This window comes from Microplitis mediator, chromosome 1, assembly GCF_029852145.1.
Source record: "Microplitis mediator isolate UGA2020A chromosome 1, iyMicMedi2.1, whole genome shotgun sequence".
Lineage (NCBI taxonomy): Eukaryota > Metazoa > Arthropoda > Insecta > Hymenoptera > Braconidae > Microplitis > Microplitis mediator.
The window spans coordinates 2,193,966-2,209,411 of NC_079969.1; the positions used below are offsets into that span (position 1 = coordinate 2,193,966).

A 15,446-nucleotide genomic window follows, 5' to 3' on the forward strand; every position below is an offset into this window, starting at 1 on the left:
CTACCACTGAACACTTAACACTTTACACTACCACTGAACACTTAACACTTTACACTAGCACTGAACTCTTAACACTTAACTGCACTAGAGACACTTTGCACAATTTAAATTTTACAGACACTCGACAATTTAATTAAACGATAATTATGAGCAATAAATTTTATGGATGATTCCGCGAATTAACTGCAGTACTGTTTAAATTCAAACGTAAAGAAGAATCTGGACTACTACTGGCGTCGATGATACTGACTGCCGCTATCGAACCGTCAGTTGAAACAAAGGAATCGATTTTGCGATTCATCGCCCGCCCCCACTTTAGCAAAAATTTGAACGTCGAATACAGTGACGCGAAGTGGCGCCAACAGCGCGAAATTTAAAAATTGAAATTTAATAATTTTATTAAAAATTATTTTTGTCTATAATTATATTAATTATAAAAATTGCAGTTTGAATTTTGGCACGGAATTTCAAAATTGAACTTTAATCATTTTATTAAAATTTATTTGTATCAATAATTATATTAATTAGGGTGCATTCACAAGAGCGAGATAATTTCCGAATCCACTTAAATTATTTTTTACACAAATCACTAAATAAAAAAAAATGAACTGTCACACATAAATGATCACTGATAATTTTTAGACACTTTGGTATTTAAATAATAATTTACAAAAGTTTTTTACACGGGTTTTAAATCAATTAAACAAACGACAACGAACGCCAGTGGCTGGGCACCCGAGAATACAAACGAGTTAATCGACTGTATTTTTCAAATTAATATTTTAATTACCGATTTAAATTTTATCCCAAAATGTTCATCGGGTTGTAGAAAATATTTATAGACAAGAGTTTTTATTTATTTGTCCAAAAAAACACTTAATTTATTTATTTAATCACGAGCGCGACACGATCCGAGTTACTGCGATGGCGGCAAAATAAAACTATACCCAGGAACACTTGCGCAGAAGTGGGGGAGGTAACAAAGACCTGCGCAGTAGAGATGCTTTTTTAATGCGCATGCGCACAAAACTTCTAAAAGTCCGTTAGTCTCTCGCGGATTCGAATCTCTCGTAGTCGTTCTCTTTGTCGTCGGTTAAAATAATTAATTTAATTATCGCGCCGCGTAATTCAAAATCTCCTGTACTTTTAATTAATTGATTGATTAATTATAATTAGTTTGTGATATTAATTTATGTGTGAGTGAGTGTAAATTTAAAAATTAAATTAAATTCAGTGCCGGGTTAACTCTCGTGTAATTCGACGCCATTTTGATTGTCGGAATTTCGAGGCAGAAGTAAAAGTATTCGAGTGTTGGTTTTATTTAAAATAATTTTGTCGTGATTTTCATTTTTCGGGGACTAATTAGTCGTGTTAATTATGTTTATTTAATTAAGTAAGTGTCTGTGTTTCATTTATTAAATTATGTGCCGGCGATAGACGAGCACTTGTAGCAGAGAACAAAATGGCGGGAAGAGTAAGTAAATTTAAAAATTTTTTAAATTTTTCTTGCATAAAAAATTACTGGATAATTAATTTTCTACAATTATTTCATTGTTTTATTTTATGAGTAATGAATTTATTTAATTTGAGTTGAAAATTAAATTTTGAGTTTTCCCGGGTGGTTTAAAAATTGGCGCGTCATTTAAAATGCTGTAGTTTAAGTTTTAATAATTTGACTATTGAAGTAAACGGTCGCTTTCTGTGGAAATTTTGTTTCTTTTTGGATTTTAAATTCAAAAATTTTGTGGATATGGTTTAGAAAAAAAAAAATTTTAATATAGAGTTATGTATTAAATACTACAGTTATTTATAAAATCACATATATTAAATTATTATAATTTTGGATAACAAATTATCCAAGAAAGTCGTAATTCGAAACGTCATCAAACTGCTGATTAGGTTGATTATTGTTGTTAATTGGTCGTACGTTCATTTGCCCTCGCGGTCCGACCATTTGTTGCTGCATTCCCAGAACTTGTTGTCTGTATTGTTGTGGATTGTGTTGCTGAAATAATAATAAATTAATTAATTTATTAATTAACATCGAATAGTGGCAGCACAATGGCAATATTAATAATCATTCTATAAATTTACCTGCTGAAGTAAATGTCGCAGCTGTAAATTACTAGCCATCGCTGGTCTCATCATTCTTTGAGCAGTCGGTTGCTGTCCAGCCATACCAGCATTTGGGTTTAATCCTCTCTGTGCTTGTTGTTGAGCCTGAAAATTAAGCATAGAAATTTAAAAAATCTTTGATATTTTTTATCAATTTCATAAAAAATATTATAAATTACCTCAATTTGCTGCTTAAATTGCATTTCTTGCTGTTGCGCGACCTCTAAATTTTGTTGAATCTGAAAATTAATTAATTATTAATCACCAATCATCAATAATTATTTATCATCAATGATGACCAATCAATAATCACGATCTCCGATCATGAATCATCGATCATCAATAATTATTTACTTACATTAACTTCCAACTGAGACTTGTATTGAGCTTCCTGTTGTTGAGCAGCCTCCAGAGTCTGTTTCAGCTGATGAATCTTCATCAAATTCTGCTGCCTGGCAACTTCAAAATTATTTTCATACATTTGTCTCTGCTGCTGCTGATGTCCACTGATCATACCCGCGCCTGAATTCTCAACCCCCTGCTGAGCCATCGCGCCCTGCAAGTTCATCTGACCCTGATTAGGCTGCTGGTTGGCCAGTCCCTGTTGCTGAGTAGGAACTTGGGTGATCTGGCCACCTCCCATAGTCATGGTATTGGTCTGCGACATCATGATTCCTCCCTGAGAAACGATACCTCCCGCGGGCGGCATCTGCGGCGGAATGCTCGTAGCAGTCGAAGGTCCACTTGGACCTCCAGCAGTTGGCGGGAAAATCTGCCCTCTAGAGGCAGCTTGATTAGACTTTTGATGCTGAATAACTTTTCTAAGCCTATCAACAAACGCCGTCTGATCATTAGGAATAAATCCTAAGTATGCTCGTTTTTCAGCCGTGTAAAGTAAAATCAGAACTTTAAATTCACACGCCGGTACAGCCGGAGCAGATGTAAAATGAACGCAACCCGCGAATCCTGTGCTCATAATTTTAGTCAAAGATTCCAAAGCCTCACAAGGTGTCGGATGGAACAAAACGCTCCTTGAGTTTTTCAAATACGCGCCGCCTATGCTACCAATCAGCTGCTTGGGCATCAGCTGCATTATCAATTTATGCGGCCAGGAATCAGCTTTCAATTCCGGCTCGCTGTCCTTAGCATTAGCAGACACTTGACACGGAACCTGACGGGTCTGCTTCTGGGCGTCTGATGGATTTTTGGCCTTTTCCAGCCACTCGAGTACTCCCTGCCAAATAGGAGGCCGCTCTCTGGTCGTGACCTGTCCAGCACCAGCCGCCACAGGCTGATGCTGAGGTGCTGCTGCAGTGGTCTGCGTAACCGTCTGCTGAACTGGAGTTGGTCCAGAAGTTCCAGTGGAACTGACAGCAGTCATCGGTGCGATTTGCATCGTCTGCTGCTGTAACTGTTGCTGCTGTTGCTGCTGCAGCTGCATGTTGCGAATTTGTTGTTGTTGCTGGGGGGTAAGCTGGGCCTGCTGGTTCTGCTGAGGAGCCTGAGGTGCCGGGGCACTGGGTTGCATTCCATTGGCTTCCATACGTTGGTTGAAGGGAACATTGATACCCGTCAGGGCTGTCGGTGGCTGCGTCAACTGGGCGATCAAGGCGCTGCCCTGATTGTTAGACTGGACAGTGGCCCCGGGGGCGATGAATGGAGTCCGCCATCTTGATTGTTGCGCGCGAGCTGGGTGATAATTCGGCGGAGCTGTTATTTGAGGATTGAACACTGGCCGGCCAGGATTCATAGGAACTGTCATGGCTGGAGCTGCCCCATGATTGACCCCGATGTTTATCGGAGTCGCGTTTCTGAACGCAGAGTTCTGTGGCACTGGGGGCTGGGGGATGTTTGCGTTGGGTTGATTTGTGTTGGGACTGTCGTGGGCCGGAACTGGACTCGAGGGAATCTGGACTGTGCTTGCAGCTGCCGCATGGACTGGAGTTACGTTTGTTGGGGTCACGGGTCGCTCTTTCAGGTTGTAGTTGTGAAGGAGTACGAGATTGCGAGGGTCTTTGGCGTAGTTCTTCGTCTGCGAGCTTTGGAGATCACCCCCGGCGAGCTCGAATAGTTTGAAGAACTCGGGTATTTTTCGGGGAGAGACTATCGAGAGGTTGATGTTGCGTTTTTGGAAGAGCGGCGGGAGGGATTCGATTGTGCAGCCGAGAAATTTGTAGGATTCTTGGACGGAGATCTGATAAGGGGGCGAGTTGCAGACGAGGATGCAGTGCTTTTGAGATGCGGTGCTGGGCTCTCGTTCCAGCTGGAGGTCTTCGAAGCACACCAGAGCTGTTGCGAGACCTTCTGCTATATTTGCGTGAGATTCTCCGCGGCCACCGACCATTCTGTAGAAAAATATTTATTTAGTTTGAGTAAATTCGATATGTTAGTTTGATATATCGGAATTTTAATTTATAAATCAATATATTGAAATTTAAATTCATAAATCGGTCCATTGCAATTTGAATTCATAAATCGATGTCATGAAATTGGAATTCATAAATCGATCCATCGCAATTTGAATTCATAAATCGATACATCATACAAAATTTTAAACTAAGAGGAAATTGTAATAAATAAATCGATGTATAGAAACATGATTCGTACATTCGTACACACATACACTCGGACATCATCGTGAAATCAACCAGAATAGCTTCCTAGGACCTCAAAACGTCAAGATTTGATAGAAATTCGATTTTTGAAAATCGGACCGGAACCAATAACTCCGAATTTTTGAAAATTTCCAACTTTTTAGCGGTTGAATCTCACAGCCGATGTAATCCTGGTGGAAATTTTTCGGAATTTTCTCTGAAAAACTCAGTTCTAAAGTTCTAAAGACTTTTTCAGAGTTTTTCAGAGAATATTCCGAAAAATTTCCACCAGGGAAGGAATGACATGATTAGGTCACTACTATCTGATAGAAAACTTAATGAAGTTTCCAGTTACTATTATGAAAACTACCGTGGTTCTGATATTTTTCAGACCATCTGTTTTTTTTTATGATCCTGAAGTTAGCAGACAATTCAAAATTTTTGGATTTTTTTTTTAACAATTAAATTTAAAGAAAAAAAAAAAACTAAAAATATGCACATGTAGAGAATTTAAAAAACTACAGGTGCAATTTTTTCAAATATATTTTTTCTTCTGGTTTATCGTCTAAAAAAAAATCTAAAAATTATTAGACGTCTGCTAACTTCAGTATCATTTTTTTTTAAATGATCGGTCCTGAACATTCATCATTTGTCATCAATAAGTACTTGATTTTCTTAGCTAATAAATCAGAAGCTTATCTACATTAATCAGGTATTTTTCTGATGGGTACACAGTTGAATAGTAATCAATCGGACATCATAAAGGATTTTTTTAGTAGGCACCAGAACATGATCCTGAAGTTAGCAGACCTTTAAAAATTTTTGAATTTTCGTATTTCAATAAATCAATTGTAAAAAAATAAAATAAAAATATGCACATGTAGAAAATTTTAAAAACTACAGGTGCAATTTTTTCAAATATTTTTTTTTAATCTTCTATCGTCTAAAAAAAAATCCAAAAATTATTAGACGTCTGCTAACTTCAGTACCATAATAGAACAGTCTGCAATAATTTTTGTATGCAATTAGAATATATAGTTTTTATTTTTGAAGGCAATTAAGTTTGGTAGGCAACTGAGCAGTAAGAAAATGAGCGGTATGCATTTATTATGTACGAAAAAATATTGTAGGCATTTCCCTGATTAAACAACTTAATGCGATCGAATTAAACAGAATTGAATTTTTAATTCTATTTAATTCAGATAAATTCTGTTAATTCGGTACTCAACTTAAAAATGAATTCTGTCTAATTCGGCAGAAAAACCAGAATTCGTCCGAATTAAAACGAATTTAAATAATTCTATTCCGTTTAATTCCGATTAATTCAAAAATAATTCTCCAATTTCTGGTACTGAGTCCGAATTAAACTGAATTGAAACGAATTTGAAATTTTTAAATCCGTTTTATTCTGTTTAATTCAAATTCAAATTTTCAATTCAGTCGAATTCTGTTTTGCAGAATTCGACAGAATTAAACAGAATTCAATTTTTAATTCTATTTAATTCAGATAAATTCTGTTCATTCGGTACTCAACTTAAAAATGAATTCTGTCTAATTCGGCAGGAAAACCAGAATTCGTCTGAATTAAAATGAATTTAAAAAATTCTATTCGGTTTAATTCCGATTAATTCGAAAATAATTCTCCAATTTCTGGTTCTGCATCCGAATTAAACTGAATTGAAACGAATTTGAAATTTTAAAATCCGTTTTATTCTGTTTAATTCAAATTCAAATTTTCAATTCAGTTGAATTCTGTTTTACAGAATCCGACAGAATAAAACAAAATTAAAATTTTTAATTCGGTCAAATTCAGTTATTTAATCAGGGACATCATAAAATATTTTTTTACTACGCAATAGAACAGTCTGCAATAATTTTTTTATGCAATTAGAATATATAGTTTTTATTTTTGTAGGCAATAAAGTTTGGTAGGCAACCCTGATTAAAAAAGTGAATTGAAAAGTATTGAAAAAGATGAGGAATGAATCCTTTCGAATACTTTCTATACCCCAAGGTTTTCATTTTGACATAAAATGAATACTTTTCAATCCCAAAATAATAAAAGAATTTCTGAACTTCCGAGGAATTGAAAAAGATTCAAATGAATTGATATTTTTAATCTTTCTGAATCCTTCTCAATACCTAAATAATTTCACATTTCGGATCAAGTGTGGGATTGAAAAAGATTGAAATGAATTGAAATTTTTAATCTTTCCGAATCCTTCTCAATACCTTAATAATCCGACATTTCGGATCAAGTGTGGGATTGAAAAAGATTGAAATGAATTGAAATTTTTGAATTTTTCCGAATCCTTCTCAATACCAAAATAATTCCATATTGGAAGGTATTGAAATGATGAAAGATTGAATTCTTTTCAATACTTTCGAATTCCACTTTGGAGTTGGAAAGTATTCAAACGATCGAAATTTCAATTCCATTCAATACTTTCCAAAACCGCCGAGGGATTGGAAAGAATTGAAATAATTTTCAATACTTTTCAATTCACTTTTTTAATCAGGGAACTGATGCCTTCCCAGTGTCTGCTACTCCAGTCTCATTACATCGAATCATACGGGTTCGATATTTTTAATTACTGCCATTATTTAAAAAATAATAATAAAAAAAAAAAATACATACTCTAAATTATCTAGTCGTTGCAATAATTTATGGGGATTCGAGTACGGGCCAAATGTGTCAGTGCACGGTCTCGGTAAACAATCAGCAGCATGATAGATAACGATTCCATACCGCGTCGTGCTATTTTCTGTAACGTATTCCCGATCTTCAATGTTACCCTGGTTGAAGTACTCCAATGTCGGTATTAAATAATTTGTCTTCAAGTCATTAAAATATGCGCCATTGGCTGCGGTCCCTTCTATCACAAAAATAACGTCCGCTTGCATCCCATGTTCTGTTGCATTTACGACCATTTTATTATTTATTTCAATTCTTTATCACAACAAATTAAATTTCAAACATTAAATTTGAAAAACAAAATTACATATATTTTTAACCAACACAGTTTTCACTATTTCAAATATATATTATATATATATTTATTTATTTATTTATGAGTGTGAATGTAGCAGACATGCGGACGACAATCGAAAAATTCAACAATCGATATCTCTGCGAAAGAACGATATGAGAATTTTTTATAGCCGGGAATATATTCGTATTTTCGTTATCTTTACACGCGTTTTATTTTTTTTTTCTTACGTTTTTTTGGAGCTTTAATTTTTAAAATAAAACTTTAATGAACATTTTCAGAAATATATATCAACATAAATATATCAAATTAACGTTTGTATTGGCGCTATATTCAAACTGGCGCAGTTTAATTTTTTGAATAATTTTAATATTGAAGTAAATGGTCACTTTCTGTGAAAATTTTTAACTTCCCGCTAAGAAAATCGACGATTTTCGAAAAATTGGGAAGTTATTGTTTTCACCCCGATTTGCGAAAATCGAAATTTCATCAGATGTCGACGTTCTGAGGTCCTAGGATCCTATTCTGAATATTTTCAGAATGATGTCCGAGTGTCTGTATGTAATAGACCAGTTCAAAAAAATCGACTATTTTTTTTTTCAAAACCCACAGTGAAATATCTTCCTAGTCATGAAAAAAGAAGCCTGTGAAAACGGGAGCTCTTAATATCAATTTTGAAAGATCGCTCATCGTAAATTTCTATTTTACGTTTAAATAACATGGAAAAAAAAACTTTTTTAGTTTGGAATTTTTCACCTTGGCAATGGCTGATTGTACGAATAAGCCCAGCATATATTTTTGTAGAGAATTTAACGCTCTACAAAAAAGTCTCTTATCATTTTTCGACAAATTCATCTGTTCAAAAGTTATTGGAGCTTGAAGTCAAGTAAGAGTAAATTTTGATATCTTTTTACTTTTCCGGCAATACTATCATACTTATTATAAAATGTCATTAAATCATTTTTGTAGACAATTTTATTTTCTACAAATTATTATTGATAAATTTTTTTCAAATTCTGCATGTTTTTTAGTTATTTCCATTTTAATGCCAAGCTCTTAAAATCGATCAGAACACTATTTTTTTAGGAGCTTGGCATTAAAATGGAAATAACTAGAAAAAAATGCAGAATTTTAAAAAAATTTATCAATAATAATTTGTAGAAAATAAAATTGTCTACAAAAATGATTTAATGACATTTTATAATAAGTATGATAGTTTTGCCGGAAAAGTAAAAAGATATCAAAATTTACTCTTACTTGACTTCAAGCTCCAATAACTTTAGAACAGATGAATTTGTCGAAAAATGATAAGAGACTTTTTTTGTAGAGCGTTAAATTAACAATTGCACACAAAAGTATTTTCAAGCTCGAAAACAGCGGGAAGTTTTGGGGCTGGCCCGCAGGGTCAACCGATAGACAAATTTTTTCTTTGGATTTTAAATGCAAAAAATTAGCGGGTATGATTTTAAAAAAATTATTTAAATATCGAGTTATTTATTCAATATTATACTTATTTACAAAATAACATTTATTAAGTTATTATAATTTTGAATAACAAATTATCTATTATAGTCGTAATTTGGTACGTCATCAAACTGCTGATTTGGTTGATTATTGTTGTTAATTGGCCGTACGTTCATTTGCCCTCGAGGTGCGACCATTTGTTGCTGCATTCCCAGAACTTGTTGTCTGTATTGTTGTGGATTGTGTTGCTAAAATGATAATAAATTAATTAATTTATTAATTAGCATTGAATAGTAGCAGCACAACGGCAATATTAATAATCATTCTATAAATTACCTGCTGAAGTAAATGACGCAGCTGTAAATTACTAGCCATCGCTGGTCTCATCATTCTTTGAGCAGTCGGTTGCAGTCCAGCCATACCAGCATTTGGGTTTAGTCCTCTCTGTGCTTGTTGTTGAGCCTGAAAATTAAGCATAGAAATTTAAAAAATCTTTGATAATTTTAATCAATTTCATAAAAAATATTATAAATTACCTCAATTTGCTGCTTAAATTGCATTTCTTGCTGTTGCGCGACCTCTAAATTTTGTTGAATCTGAAAATTAATTAATTATAAATGACCAATCATCAATAATTATTTATCACCAATGATGACCAATCAACAATCACGATCTCCGATCATGGATCATCGATCATCAATAATTATTTACTTACATTAACTCCAAACTGAGACTTGTATTGAGCTTCCTGTTGTTGAGCAGCCTCCAGAGTCTGTCTCAGCTGATGAATCTTCATCAAATTCTGCTGCCTGGCAGCATCAAAATTATTTTCATACATTTGTCTCTGCTGCTGCTGATGTCCACTGATCATACCCGCGCCTGAATTCTCAACCCCCTGCTGAGCCATCGCGCCCTGCAAGTTCATCTGACCCTGATTAGGCTGCTGGTTGGCCAGTCCCTGTTGCTGAGTAGGAACTTGGGTGATCTGGCCACCTCCCATAGTCATGGTATTGGTCTGCGACATCATGATTCCTCCCTGAGAAACGATACCTCCCGCGGGCGGCATCTGCGGCGGAATACTCGTAGCAGTCGAAGGTCCACTTGGACCTCCAGTAGTTGGCGGGAAAATCTGCCCTCTAGAGGCAGCTTGATTAGATTTTTGATGCTGAATAACTTTTCTAAGCCTATCAACAAACGCCGCCTGATCATTAGGAATAAATCCTAAGTATGCTCGTTTTTCAGCCGAGTAAAGTAAAATCAAAACTATAATTTCACACGCCGCCGAAGCCGCCGATGAGAAATGAACGCAACCTGCGAATCCTGAGCTCAGAACTTTAGTCAAAGAATCCAAATCCTCAGAAGGTGTTGGATGGAACACAACGCTCCTTGAGTTTTTCAAATAAGCGCCGCCTATGCTACCAATCATCTGCTTGGGCATCAGCTGCACTATCAATTTATGCGGCCAGGAATCAGCTTTCAATTCCGGTTCGTTGTCCTTAACATGAGCAGACACTTGACACAGAACCTGACGGATCTGCTTCTGGGTGTCCGTTGGATTCTTGGCCTTTTCATGCCACTCGAGTACTCCCTGCCAAATAGCAGGCCGCTCTCTGGTCGTGACCTGTCCAGCACCAGCCGCCACAGGCTGATGCTGAGACGCTGCTGCGGTGGTCTGCGTAACCGTCTGCTGAACTGGAGTTGGTCCAGAAGTTCCAGTGGAACTGACAGCAGTCATCGGTGCGATTTGCATCGTCTGCTGCTGTAACTGTTGCTGCTGTTGTTGCTGAAGATACATGTTGCGAATTTGTTGCTGTTGCTGGGGGGTAAGCTGGGCCTGCTGGTTCTGCTGAGGAGCCTGAGGTGCCGGGGCACTGGGTTGCATTCCATTGGCTTCCATACGTTGGTTGAAGGGAACATTGATACCCGTCAGGGCTGTCGGTGGCTGCGTCAACTGGGCAATCAAGGCGCTGCCTTGATTGTTAGACTGGACAGTGGCTCCGGGGGCGATGAATGGAGTCCGCCATCTTGGTTGTTGCGCGCGAGCTGGGTGATAATTCGGCGGAGCTGTTATTTGAGGATTGAACACTGGCCGGCCAGGATTCATAGGAACTGTCATGGCTGGAGCTGCCCCATGATTGACCCCGATGTTTATCGGAGTCGCGTTTCTGAACGCAGAGTTCTGTGGCACTGGGGGCTGGGGGATGTTTGCGTTGGGTTGATTTGTGTTGGGACTGTCGTGGGCCGGAACTGGACTCGAGGGAATCTGGACTGTGTTTGCAGCTGCAGTATGGACTGGAGTTACGTTTGTTTGGTTCTCGGCTCGCTCTCTCAGGTTGTAGTTGTGAAGGAGTACGAGATTGCGAGGGTCTTTGGCGTAGTTCTTTATCTGCGAGCTTTGGGGATCACCCATGGCGAGCTCGAATAGTTTGAAGAACTCGGGAATTTTTCGGGGAGAGACTATCGAGAGGTTGATGTTGCGTTTTTGGAAGAGCGGCGGGAGGGATTCGATTGTGCAGCCGAGGAATTTGTAGGATTCTTGGACGGAGATCTGATAAGGGGGCGAGTTGCAGACGAGGATGCAGTGCTTTTGAGATGCGGTGCTGGGCTCTCGTTCCAGTTGGAGGTCTTCGAAGCACACCAGAGCTGTTGCGAGACCTTCTGCTATATTTGCGTGAGATTCGCTGCGGCCGCCGACCATTCTGTAGAAAAATATTTATTTAGTTTCAGTGAATTCAATATTTTAGTTTGATGTATCGATTTATTAAAGGAAAAATCGATAAGTCAAAATTGAAATTTAATAACTAGAATAGGATTTTGAAATAAGTATAAATCGATTTATTGAAACCTCGAGATATTAAAGATCGATATATCGAATCGGTGAAATTTTTTTTTTGATACATCGAAATTTGAATCTGAATCTATAAAAATTTGAGTTAATACATGGGAATCAAAATCAACAAAACGATACATCGAAGTATGATTCGATAGCTCGAAATTAATGAATCGATATATCGAATGACAAAAATTGATTTTTATAAAATTGAAATCAAGTAATAAATCGATATTTTGAAAGTTAAATTAAAATCGATACAGTGAATAATGGTTCGATTCATCGATATAAATAAATCGATTATTCTAATAATTAACCAATTAATCAAAATTTTAAACTGATAAAAAATTTTAATAAATAAATCGATGTATAGAAACATGATTCGATATATCGAAGTATCGATAATCGTTTTTTCCCAAAATTCAATTTATTATATGAAATATCGAAGTTTAATTTAGTAAATCGATTTATCGAAATGATTTTGCCAATAGCAGCCATCATTTATTTTTCAAATAAACAAAAAAAACAGGAAAAAATTTTAAAAAATTCGTCGTTTTCAAAATTTTTCCCGCACTTTTTTAAAAAAAATTTCTCATCACAAGTAACTCATTTATAAAAACTCAATTTTTTAAATACGTGTCTGCTACTCCAGTTTCATTACATCGAATCATACGAGTCGATTTTTTTCATTACCGCCATTATTTAAAAAATAATAATAAAAAAAAAAATACATACTCTAAATTATCTAGTCGTTGCAATAATTTACGGGGGTTCGAGTACGGGCCAAATGTTTCAGTGCACGGTCTCGGCGCGCAATCAGCAGCATGATAGACAACGATTCCATACCGCGTCCCGCTATATTCCGAAAAGTAATCCTGCTCTTCAATGTTGCCCTGGTTGAAGTACTCCAATGTCGGTATTAAATAATTTGTCTTCAAGTCATTAAAATATGCGCCATTGGCTGCGGTCCCTTCTATCACAAAAATAACGTCCGCTTGCATCCCATGTTCTGTTGCATTTACGACCATTTTATTATATATTTCAATTCTTTGTCACAACAAATTAAATTTCAAACATTAAATTTGAAAAACAAAATTAGATATTTTTTTAACCAACACTATTTTCACTACTTCATATATATATTATATATATTTAGTTTAAATATTTATCATTTAAAAAAATTATTAATGATTTTATTGTTTGTTGATTAATTATTCAATTCAAAAAAATTTATTTGTCACACTCGTGTCCACATGCTTTTATTTTTCTCGAGGTTATGTCGCACGAGTTGTGTACATGATGACGTAGGAAGTTTTGGGTACCATCAGAATAGTCTAACAATAAAAGTTGCTAATGAGCATCGTGTTGTGTCCTCAGTGGCCTCAGGTGCCTCCACCTGTTAATTAATTAGTGAACTTGAGATCCATAAATAGGCGCGCATTTAAATTTCATTTGAAATTATATATTATCTTACAACACTTATTGCGTCTTATCAATATTTAGTCAATAATTTAAATAATAAATCGTCGTGGCACATACTTATTAAATTATATATTTTATAATAGGGGAGGGTGGGGCAGAGCGGCCCCCCTAGACCATTTATTATTTTTGGTGGCTTTCAACCATAAGATCACTTTACTTTTGTCCTATTTCGGACAAATTTATGGACATTTTGCCAAAATTCTGAAAAATTTTTTTTTTTTTGTGGGGCAGAGCGGCCCCCCTTCAAAAAGTGATAAAAAAAATTTTTTTTTTCGTTTTTTTTTTTTTTAAATTGTTTTCATCATTAAGAATGTATTTCTTTCTCTTGACAACTATTTTTGGTTTTATATTACTCGAAAAAAATTTTTTAAAGCGTAAAAAATCGTTCACTCTCGATTACCTTAATTACTAATTGTTATTTAATAAAAAAAAAATCAATTCTATAATTTTACTTTATTTCAAAAATTTATCAACTAAAAAAAAAAATTTAATTTTTATAAATTTTTAGTGACCAAATTTGCCTCTTACAAAAAGAAACGGCCGAAAAATATGAAAAAATAATTTTTTCGGGAGTTTCGGCTGGTCCATTTTGTCCCAGGTGTTATGCGTAGGGCTAGAAATGTGGAATTATAATAATTTTTTTTTAATTTGACGATAAAAATATGAAAAAATCACTTTTTCAAAATTTTGGGCTTGTCCATTTTGCCCCAAATGTCATGCGTAGGGGTTAAAATGCGCAAACATTTCGGATTTATAGTAATTAGTCGAAAAAATAAAATTTTTTTTTTGGTCAAAATTTCAGGGGGGCCGCTCTGCCCCACCCTCCCCTAAGAAACTTTAAATAAAAAATAAATAAATCTTTATTTTGTATTCAAAGAAATATAAATACAGTTGAGTGGTCTTGGAACGTTTCCTGTCATCCGATACTTAAAACCTAAACAAAACACGCATAAAAATCATGAATAGGCCCTTGTTCTATAGTTAACAGTAAATATGGTTATAAACAAATGCATACTCTATCGACAAATGAGAAAAGGACATATTTAATAAATAAATGTCACTTATAAATGAAAAGCATATCACAAGAACTCAACTATTATTGTTAATATATATACATATTAAGTAAAGAGTGACTCGTAAAATAAATAAATTAATAGAAATATAGAAATATAGCATTAGAATAATTATAATGGTGTTTCATGATAAATAATAATGTCAATCGTATTAAATAATTAAATATAGAATAATTAACTAAAAATTTGTATTTAAGTACAGGAAAATGGAATATAAGTAATATAAGAAGTGAGTAAAATCATAGAACGTATAAATAAAGAACGTAGATGTGTAAACTCATATCTCGTACGTATATTAGTAGGTTTAGATTTTGATTATAAAATTATATGATGCTGGCGATAGTATATTATATATATATTTATTTATTTATTTATGAGTGTGAATGTAGCAGACATACGGACGACAATCGAAAAATTCAACAATCGATATCTCTGCGAAAAAACGATATAAGAAATTTTTATAACCGGGAATATATTCGTATTTTTCGTTATCTTTACACGCATTTTATTCTTTTTTTTTTTTGAGCTATAATTTTTAAAATTAAATTTTAATGAACATTTTCAGAAATATATCAAATTAACGTTTGTATTGGCGCTATATTCAAACTGGCGCAGTTTAAATTTTTAAATAATTTAACTATTGAAGTAAATGGTCGCTTTCTGTGGAAATTTTTAATTTCCCGCTAAGAAAATCGACGATTTTCGAAAAATTGGGAAGTTATTGTTTTCACCCCGATTTGCGAAAATCGAAATTTCATCGGATGTCGACGTTTTGAGATTCTAGGAAATTATTCTGACTAATTTCAAAATGATGTCCGAGTGTATGTATGCAAGTGTGTGTGTGTGTGTGTGTGTGTGTGTGTGTGTGTGTGTGTGTGTGTGTGTGTGTGTGTATGCA

General features: G+C 34.9%; 1 protein-coding gene across 1 annotated transcript; it reads right to left on the reverse strand.

Moving 5' to 3' along the window:
- Positions 1-1,758: 1,758 nt before the first annotated feature.
- Positions 1,759-13,295, reverse strand: LOC130678163 (uncharacterized). Its single transcript, XM_057485205.1, has 10 exons — positions 12,729-13,295; positions 9,879-11,862; positions 9,700-9,759; positions 9,500-9,625; positions 9,263-9,411; positions 7,348-7,659; positions 2,474-4,460; positions 2,295-2,354; positions 2,095-2,220; positions 1,759-2,005 (listed from the first exon to the last, which is right to left on the reverse strand). The coding sequence occupies exons 1-10, from the start codon at positions 13,019-13,021 to the stop codon at positions 1,853-1,855; spliced, it is 5,250 nt and encodes a 1,749-aa protein (XP_057341188.1). The 5' UTR covers positions 13,022-13,295; the 3' UTR covers positions 1,759-1,852.
- Positions 13,296-15,446: the final 2,151 nt, after the last annotated feature.